Below are 10782 nucleotides of genomic sequence, written 5' to 3'. Positions count from 1 at the left end.
ACATATATATATATAATGTCGTACCTAGTAGCCAGAACGCACTTCTCGGCCTACTATGCAAGGCCTGATTTGCCTAATAGGTCGAGTGATTTTCTGTATTTTCAATAAAACGTTTCCAATTAATTTATTTTAATTATTATTATTATATTATATTAGGAACATAAATTATTGACGTAGTTGTGTTAGTTTAGGTTAGGTTTAGATAGGTTAGGTTATGTTAGGTAGGGTTGGTTAGGTTCGGTCATATATGTACGTTAGTTTTAACTCAAATTTAAACTAATAAACCTATACATAATGAAATAACCAGATTTATCATTTCATAAGAAAAAATTTGAAAAATATATAAATTCAGGAAAAATTGGCTTATTAGGCAAATCGGGCTTTGCACAGTAGGCCGAGTACGACGTTCTGGCTACTAGGTGCAACATATATATATGTATATATATATATATATATATATATATATATATATATATATATATATATATATATATATATATATATATATATATATATATATATGTGTGTGTATATCACGAAAATAAACACGTGATTAAGAATGTGACAATGTCAGACCATGGAGGAAAAATGAAACAGGAAATTTCCTTAAGTACTTTCGTATATTAAATACATCTTCAGAAGGTCACCTTCTGAAGATGTATTTAATATACGTAAGTACTTAGGGAAATTTCCTGTTTCATTTTTCCTCCGTGGTCTGACATTGTCATATATATATATATATATATATATATATATATATATATATATATATATATATATATATATATATGTTTGTGAGGGTACCACCTCTGGTGCCAATGTGGGGACCCATAGCCTCGGAGAAGAAAATAAAAAGTATTCAGAGGAGACCTTGTGGTTTCTCACTGAACACTAATATTATCTTCTCCTACCACCCCCATTCTTTTGTATGTACACATATATATTTGCTTTATTTGAACTTTGTTACAAAAAAGGAGTTACATATAGGTTACGAAGATGGTTATCATAGGTTGTCGAGTTCCTCCAGCTCCTCAGATGGCGGGCAGAAACCCTGGATGCAGTGCGCATTTCCCCTCTGTATCGCCACACTGAGGCACTGGAAAAGAAAGCTGGCAGCTCTAGGGTCCCTTGTTGTTTCAATGAGCCTAGAACCCAGTTCCTTCAAAAAACTGGTAGCACTTTTACCCCAGGTGCCGAGTGTCTCAGAAGCTATGGGGACAAAATTGTAGTGGTGATCCAGTTCTCTATACTTACGGGATTTGGCTACTTCCCTGTGGGTGGCAGCGCCATCTGGTTGTGCAACACTGAGGTCAATGTAGGTGTTAGCCAGGGTTGATACGCACGTGTAGTCCCATACCAACTGCTTGCCATTCTACCACGGGTTCACTGTAATACCATCCAGGCGACCAATAAGAGCATCAGAGTTACGGGGCATTAGGTAATGGGGCTCTCTTTCAGCTGGGCATCCAGCTGTGGTGAGGCTCCTCTTGATGATGTCGTTAACTTCACTGTGCCTCGAGTGCCATCCCCCTGTGCTTTGGCAGAGTAGGCCATGGTGGCCGTACCTGTCAGCCACCACCTCGCCGCAAATACACGTATATCTGGTGTGGATTGGGGCAGCAAGGCGGAGGGCCACTGCAATTCGGAGGGCGTGTGGTGTGAGACGCGTGCCAGTTGCCGACATTGGGGTTGCTAACAGGAAATCCCCTGCATGTGGGGCTGCTACTGCTGTGAGGCGAGCAATGTCGTGTTGTGTTGTTGCAGCACCCAGGCACTCTGCAGCAACTTGGTCTACAATAGGGCCATCCCAGCTGGATTGCTTGTGGGCTTTTGGGGTTGGTGGTTGAGGTGATGGGCCTGCACGATAGGCCCACTCTGTGGCACAGCGTGTAAAATTAGGATCATGTACACCTGCCAGCTGATGTAAGTGGGCAGGTAGAATTTCCTTCACAAGGTCGTCGTATGCTGATAAGGAGGACAGGAAGGCTGCAACAGTATATATATATATATATATATATATATATATATATATATATATATATATATATATATATATATATATATATATATATATATATATATATATATATTTATATAGTGAACTATACTACCGTGGATAATAACATTTCATTCACTTGGCTACTAGGAGTTTCGAACAATCGACCTGCTATACCTGCAGCTGCACCAGTTATACTTGCAGCTGCACCAGTTGCACATGTAGCTGCACCATCTACACTAGCAGCTGCACCAGCTACACTCGCACCTGCAGAAGTTACACTTGCAGCTGCACTAGCTACACTTCCAGCTGCACCAGCTACACATGTAGCTGCACCAGCTACACTTCCAACTGAACCAGCTACACTTGCAGGTGCACCAGCTACACTTGCAGCTGCTCCAGCTACGCTTGCAGCTGCATCAGCTGCACATGCAGCTGCACCAGCTACACTTGCAGCTACACCAGCTACACTTGCAGCTGCACCAACTACACTTGCCGCATCACAACCTACACTTGCAGCTGCACTAGCTACACTTCCAGCTGCACCAGCTACACATGTAGCTGCACCAGCTGCACATGCAGCTGCACCAGCTACACTTACAACTGAACCAGCTACACTTGCAGCTACACCAACTACACTTGCCGCATCACAACCTACACTTGCAGCTGCACCAGCTACACTTGCTGTTGCACTAGCTACATTAACAGCTGCACCAGCTACACTTGCTGTTGCACTAGCTACATTAACAGCTGCACCAGCTACACTTGCTGTTGCACTAGCTACATTAACAGCTGCACCAGCTACACTTGCTGTTGCACTAGCTACATTAACAGCTGCACCAGCTACACTTGCTGTTGCACTAGCTACATTAACAGCTGCACCAGCTACACTTGCTGTTGCACTAGCTACATTAACAGCTGCACTAGCTACATTAACAGCTGCACCAGCTACACTTGCTGTTGCACTAGCTACATTAACAGCTGCACCAGCTACACTTGCAGCTGTACCAGAGGGGTGGTGTATGGATCCATCACTTAATATGTTCTGAGTGTTGGAGCACTGTGGGTGGGGATATCATTCTGCCTTAAGGGTTTGACGTTTACCTTCTCTCGTGGAGAGGGTCTGAGAGAAGCCTTCGCCGGTATCGTTTTGTGCGGAGAAAATTTCGTAGTGTTTTCTCGTTTAATAAACTTTTCAAACAATCCTTTAAAACTCGTTGCATCCAACTGAAAACGATACTTTACATACAATAATATTTGCGTTGTGTTACCGTATCTGTGTCGAGCCTGCCAGCAAAACTTTAAACCATATTTGAAATTAATCAGACATTTGTAAGTTGTACGTGTAGACGATATTTTGACAAATAAACCCAAGTTTTGTAAACTTTGTTTTTTTTCGATGTGCGACACTTACGACATCTCGTAAGTTGCGGCACAGTTTATTTCAGTCAATGAATTGAACAGCATTCGAGTGATGTATAACATTAGTAAATCACGATTCATTGAAAAAGCTAAAAAAAAATGTTGCATTTATTTACACATATATATATTTGTGTTCATTGTTAGTGCAAGAATGAGAATCAATGAATCCTTAGAGACGCCACTATGAAAGAGAGAGAGAGACAAAGAGAGAGAGAGAGAGAGAGAGACATCAAATACTTAGCTTAGAGCTTGCCAATTGCTTGCAAGGGAGGTCTGGGGCGCCGCCGGCGACAGCTCAACAAACGACAAAGTTTGTGCCAACTTCACAAGCTTTGAGAGACACCTGGAAACTCAAAGTTTTGGTGCGTGTTGTCCGGCTGCCTGACACCTGCTCCCAGCTCAACACAACAGCCATAGCCACCCAGAAGTGTTGTGGCGACCTGCACCATCGTCCACAGAGCTCAACTGATAATTGATAAGCTAATCATTCCAAGTACACAATAACTAAATTTAATTCACAATTATATGTGCTGCTAAATTCCTCTGTGACGCATCCTAACTGTATTAACTAATTAGTCAGTGTAGAAACTCCCTTAAGTACAGACAGATGCTGGGACGATTAGATGATGCCAGCCAGATCTTAACACTAGTTCAATTTCACCATCTAAGAGCTACCTGTAGGGCCGCCCTGTTATTGGCCAACCTTGTGCCAGGTGGCTGATATTGGTGGTGGAAATTGTGTGATACCAAGATGGCCCTAGGAATGTGTGAATGACCCAAGGAATATATATATATATATATATATATATATATATATATATATATATATTTATATATATATATATTTATATATATATATATATATATATATATATATATATATATATATATATATATATATATATATATATATATATATTGTGACGATAATCTCTTTCAAGAGAGATTGAGCCTGCTCTTCCCTACCTAAAGTTACGTCCAGTTTACAAGTATAAGATGCTACATTCAAGATACGTCCACTGGTAGCACAAAACGTTTTGACCAGGAGGCAAAACGTACCCAAGAACCCCCCCCCCCCTACTCCACACACCCTCCACGCCGGCTCGTCGTCAACCAGCCATCTACCCATCCCAGCCTGCCTGCTCCTGATTGGTGATTCGCCGACCGCACACCTGCACACTGCACCTCAGCGCCATCTACCTGAGTCGACGTCTGAGCTTGGACCAGCCATCAACTTTAGAATATTCATTGTGCTCTTAGAGTTGACATCTCTCTCTGGCATACTAAGCTCTGTGGCTTTTGTATACTAAGGGAGGTCTCAGCCATAGCCAATATTCTCAGCACCATTTCACCATTTATTATTGTGTCTCACATTGTTTTTGCATTTATCTTTGTTATTTAATTGCACAATTCATTTACCCGAGATTTGTCTTTATTTTCATTTATGCTTAAAGTAAATATTAAAGTTTCATTGTTCATACTTTGTGTTTTACGTGTTCCTCCCTCTCACTTACCACAGACAACAGGCAAGCAGTCTATCTAGTTTTTGTAAATGTGACCAGGCATTGACACCTGCCATTGGAGGACTGCCGAACATCTACACTCCAACACTTTCCCGTTACAATATATATATATATATATATATATATATATATATATATATATATATATATATATATATATATATATATATATATATATGTCGTACCTAGTAGCCAGAACGCACTTCTCTGCCTACTATGCAAGGCCCGATTTGCCTAATAAGCCAAGTTTTCATGAATTAATTATTTTTCGACTACCTAACCTACCTAACCTAACCTAACCTAACTTTTTCGGCTACCTAACCTAACCTAACCTATTTCTATAGGTTAGGTTAGGTTAGGTAGGGTTGGTTAGGTTCGTAGAGACTAGTCCCGCTAGTGACGTCACTGATGGTGACTTACTCATTATCCTTACAATTAGGATCCTCTCGATACTATAACCAGGAATATTATACAATTTGAATGAAGACTAATTTCTCTAAATTACTGAATACTATAGAATGATTCATTATACGTTGCTATGAGACAAAGGGCGCCAGCCATTTTGTGACCCAGACTGCTAATTCCCAGGGGGATGCGCCTTGTGCTCCAGAGTCAGGTCACTACCACTTGACTCCAATCTTCCCAAACTCCCATGTTTGAGAGAACAATACTGGATAATTCTTACAACAAACCTAGTTTGTTACATTTGTGTGTGATTGAGTGTGGGGTGTTTGTGTGTGGCTGAGTGTGGGTGTTTGTGTGTGGTTGAGAGTGAGTGTCTGTATTCACCTAGTTGTGCTTGCGGGGGTTGAGCTTTGCTCTTTCGGCCCGCCTCTCAACTGTCAATCAACTGTTTACTAACTACTTTTTTTTCCTACACCACACACACACACACACCAGGAAGGAGCCCGTGACAGCTGACTAACTCCCAGGTATCTATTTACTGCTAGGTAACAGGGGCATTCAGGGTGAAAGAAACTTTGCCCATGTGTTTCTGCCTCGTGCGGGAATCGAACCCGCGCCACAGAATTACGAGGCCTGTGTGTGTGTAGTTGAGTGTGGGTGTTTGTGAATGGTTGAGTGTGGGGTGTTTATGTGTGGTTGAGTGTGGTTGTTTGTGTGTGGTTGAGTGTGGGGTGTTTATGTGTGGTTGAGTGTGGTTGTTTGTGTGTGGTTGAGTGTGGGATGTTTATGTGTGGATGAGTGTGGGGTGTTTATGTGTGGTTGAGTGTGGGGTGTTTGTGTGTGGGTGTTTGTGTGTGGTTGAGTGTGGGTGTTTGTGTGTGGGTGGAGTGTGGGTGTTTGTATGTGGTTGAGTGTGGGTGTTTGTGTGTGGTTGAGTGTGGGGTGTTTGTGTGTGGGTGTTTGTGTGTGGTTGAGTGTGGGTGTTTGTGTGAGGTGGAGTGTGGGTGTTTGTGTGAGGTGGAGTGTGGATGTTTGTGTGTGGTTGAGTGTGGGTGTTTGTGTGTGGCCGGGTGTGAGTGTTTGTGTGTGGCCGAGTGTAGGTCTTTGTGTGTGGTTGAGTGTGGGAGTTTGTGTGTGGGTTCAGTGTGTGTGTGGTTGAGTGTGGTTGAGTGTGAATGTTTGTGTGTGGCTGAGTGTGAATGTTTGTGTGTGGTTGAGTGTTGGTGTGTATGTGTGGCTGAGTGTGGGGTTTTTATGCCTGACTGAGTACTTACCTAATTGTACTTACCTAATTGTGCTTGCATGGGTTGAGCTCTGGCTCTTTAGTCCCGCCTCTCAAATGTCAATCAACTAATTTACAAGTTCCTGGGCCTACTGGGCTCAATCATATCTACACTTGAAACTGTGTATGGAGTCAGCCTCCACCACATCACTTCCTAAAGCATTCTATTTGTCTACTACTCTGACACTGAAAAAATACTTTCGAACGTCTCTATGGCTCATTTTGGTACTCAATCTCCATCTGTGTCCCCTAGTGCATGTGCTCCTTGTGTTAAATAACCTGTCTTTATCTATGTTTTCAATTCATCTGAGAATCTTGTATGTGGTGATCATGTTCCCGCTAACTCTTCTGTCTCACAGTGACGTAAGGTTTAATTCCCGTAGTCTCTCCTCGTAGCTCATACCCCTCAGTTCGGATACTAGTCTAGTGGCAAACCTGTGAACCTTTTCCTGTTTATTCTTTTGCTTGACTAGATATAGACTCCATGCTGGAGCCGCATACTCTAGAATTGGTCTGACATATGTGGAATACAAAGTTCTGAAAGATTCTTTACACAATTTTCTGAAGGCCGTTCTTATGTTAGCCAACCTGGCATATGCCGCTGATGTTATCCTCTTGATATGAGCTTCAGGGGACAGGTCTGGCATGATATCAACCCTCAGGTTTTTCTCTCTCTCATACTCTTGAAGGATTTCATCTCCCAAATGATACCGTGTATCTGGTCTTCTGGTCCCTTCACCTATCTTTATTACATTGCATTGACTGGAATTAAACTCTAACAACCATTTGCTCGACCATTCCTGCAGCTTGTCCAGGTCTTCTTAAAGCCTCAAGCTATTCCCCCTCTGTCTTAATTCTTCTCATAATTTTGGCGTCGTCAACAAACATTGAGAGGAATGAATCTATACCCTCTGGGAGATCATTTACGTTATCAGAAACAGGATAGGTCCGAGTACAGAGCCCTGTAAGACTGCAGTGGTGACTTCACGCCAATCTGAGGTCTCACCTCTCACTGTAACTCTCTGCTTCCTATTGCTTAGATATAGTTAGAACAGAAAGCAATTCAGGAAATAAAGAAAAATCCAAAATATTTCTTCTCATATGCGAAATCAAAAGCAAAAACCACTGCCAGTATTGGACCTATTCGTACAAGTGAAGGTTCATACACGGAGGATGACAAAGAAATTAGTGAAATCCTAAAAAAGCAGTATGAGGACATGTTTAGCACTCCAATAAACAACATGAAGGTGGAAGATCCAGACAATTTCTTCATGCGGGATATTCAAATCCCTGTAAATATAACTGATATAAACACGAACGCACTAAATTTTGAAAAAGAAATTGAAAACATGCCCATGCACTCGGCCCCAGGTCCAGACTCATGGAATTCAATATTTATAAAGAAATGCAAAGAGCCGGTAGCACAGGCACTCAGTATAGTGTGGAGGAAGAGCTTGGACACGGGGGAGATACCAGATGCACTTAAAGTAGCAGACATACCCCCTCTATACAAGGGAGGGAGCAAAGCATTGGCAAAAAATTATAGACCAGTTGCACTAACATTGCACATCATAAAAGTATTTGAGAGAGTGATTAGGAGTCAGGTCACCAATTTCATGGAGACCAATAACCTTCACAACCCAGGCCAACATGGATTTCGAGCGGGAAGATCGTGCCTCTCACAGCTACTTGAGCACTACGACAAAGTCACTGAGGCATTAGAAGAGAAACGGAATGCTGATGTGATATACACGGACTTCGCAAAGGCTTTCGATAAATGTGACCATGGCGTGATAGCACACAAAATGAAGTCAATGGGAATAACCGGTAAAGTAGGACGCTGGATACTCAGTTTTCTGTCAAACAGGACTCAGCGAGTAACTGTCAACCATATAAAATCTAGTCCAAATGCAGTGAAAAGCTCTGTACCTCAGGGTACAGTCCTTGCACCACTGCTTTTCCTTATTCTCATATCAGATATAGACAAAAATACAAGTCACAGCTTCGTATCATCCTTTGCAGATGACACAAAAATCAGTATGAAAATTACCTCGGCTGAGGACATTGAAAAACTTCAAGCTGATATTAATAAAGTTTTCGACTGGGCATCAGAAAATAACATGATGTTTAACAGTGATAAATTCCAGGTACTCAGGTACGGTAAAAATGAGGACCTTAAACATAATACAGAGTACAAAACACAATCAAATGTACCCATAGTAGGAAAACAGCATGTAAAGGATTTGGGAATAATAATGTCTGACGACCTAACGTTTAAGGAGCATAACCAAGCAAATATTGCGACAGCCAGAAAAATGATAGGATGGATTACGAGAACTTTCAAATCCAGGGATCCCATCACAATGGTTGTACTCTTCAAGTCACTTGTGTTGTCCCGTCTTGAGTACTGCTCAGTACTCACTTTCCCCTTCAGAGCAGGAGAGATTGCTGAAATAGAGGGAATACAGAGAACATATACGGCACGCATAGACGCAATAAAGCACCTAAATTATTGGGATCGTCTCAAAGCCCTCCAAATGTACTCACTAGAAAGAAGACGAGAGAGATATCAAATAATATACACCTGGAAGATACTGGAGGGCCAAGTACCAAATCTATACAGTAAAATAACAACGTACTGGAGTGAACGACATGGAAGAAAATGTAGAATAGAACCAGTGAAGAGCAGAGGTGCCATAGGCACAATCAGAGAACACTGTATAAACATCAGAGGTCCGCGGTTGTTCAACGTCCTCCCAGCAAGCATAAGAAATATTGCCGGAACAACCGTGGACATTTTCAAGAGGAAACTAGATTTATTCCTCCAAGTAGTGCCGGACCAACCGGGCTGTGGTGGGTATGTGGGCCTGCGGGCCGCTCAAAGCAACAGCCTGGTGGACCAAACTCTCATAAGTCGAGCCTGGATTCGGGCCGGGCTTGAGGAGTAGAAGAACTCCCAGAACCCCATCAACCAGGTATCAACCAGGTATCACTCCCTTATCCACTGGAGCGCCCTAGCATTTATTCCTGCCTGTTTTTCCAGCTTATGCATCAGCCTTTTATGGGGTACTGTGTCAAATGCTTTCCGACAATCCAAAAAATGCAGTCTCCCCATCCTTCTCTTTCTTGCTTAATTTTTGCCACCTAATAGTAGAATTATATTAAGCCTGTAAGGCAAGATTTACCCTCCCTGAACTCATGTTGATGGGTTGTCACGAAGTCCCTTCCCTCCAGATGTGTTACTAGTTTTTTTCTCACGATCTTCTCCATCACCTTGCATGGTATACAAGATAAGGACACTGGCATGTAGTTCAGTGCCTCTTGTCTCTCACCCTTTTTGTATATTGGGACTATATTACCCGTCTTCCATATTTCTGGTCGGTCTCCCGTTTCCAGTGACCTATTATACACTATGGAGAGTGGCAAACATGGCGCTCCTGCACAATCTTTCAATACCCATGGTGAGATTCCATCCGGACCAACAGCCTTTCTAACGTCCAGATCCAACAGGTGCCTCTTGACCTCATCTCTAGTAATTTTGAACCCATCCATGGCCGCCTGGTTTCTTGCCACCTCTCTTAGTGCAGTGACCTCACCTTGTTCTATTGTGAAGACCTCCTAGAACCTCTTGTCGAGTTCCTTACACACCTCTTTGTCAAGCTCTGTGTACCTGTCCTCAACCGTTCTACGTATCATTACATGTTCCTTCACTGTTGTTTTCCACCTGATGTGACTTTGTAGTAGCTTTGGTTCGGTCTTGTCTTTATTAGCTATATCATTTTCGTACTTTTTCTCAGCTTCTCTCCTCACACTAACATACTCGTTCCTGGTTCTCTGGTATCTCTACTGTCTGGTGTTCTTTTATTTCGGAAGTTCCTCCACATCCTTTTGTTCAGTTTCTATGCTTTCATACATACACTATTAAACCACGGATTCTTCTTTTGCTTCTCGGTTTTTTCCTGCAGGGCCGGGATAAACCTGTTTACTGCCTCCTGACACATTTTGGTGACAAAGTCTATCATGTCTTGTACGTACTTAGTTCTGAGTTTTGTGTCCTATGGTATATCCCTTAGGAATTTCTCATCTCATAATTTCCTTATTGGTACGCCATCCCTTTGTTTCCCAGTCCTTTTTTGGGGAGATAATTCCTAGCT

At 42.2% G+C, this 10782-nt stretch overlaps 1 protein-coding gene across 1 annotated transcript in view; it reads right to left on the bottom strand.

Annotated features, from left to right (window-relative positions):
* Positions 1–2102: 2102 nt before the first annotated feature.
* The window catches only part of LOC138371771 (antifreeze protein Maxi-like), a 23291-nt gene continuing 14611 nt past the window's right edge, over positions 2103–10782 (bottom strand). The window contains exon 2 of the mRNA XM_069336793.1: positions 2103–3056. Coding sequence (XP_069192894.1) covers positions 2103–3056 — 954 coding nt within the window. The remainder of the gene's footprint in view (positions 3057–10782) is intronic.

The sequence above is a fragment of the Procambarus clarkii genome, chromosome 36 (genome assembly GCF_040958095.1).
Source record: "Procambarus clarkii isolate CNS0578487 chromosome 36, FALCON_Pclarkii_2.0, whole genome shotgun sequence".
Taxonomy (NCBI): Eukaryota; Metazoa; Arthropoda; class Malacostraca; order Decapoda; family Cambaridae; genus Procambarus; species Procambarus clarkii.
The sequence above is the reverse complement of the archived record's forward strand: the minus strand, read 5'-3'. Positions and strand labels throughout refer to the sequence as shown.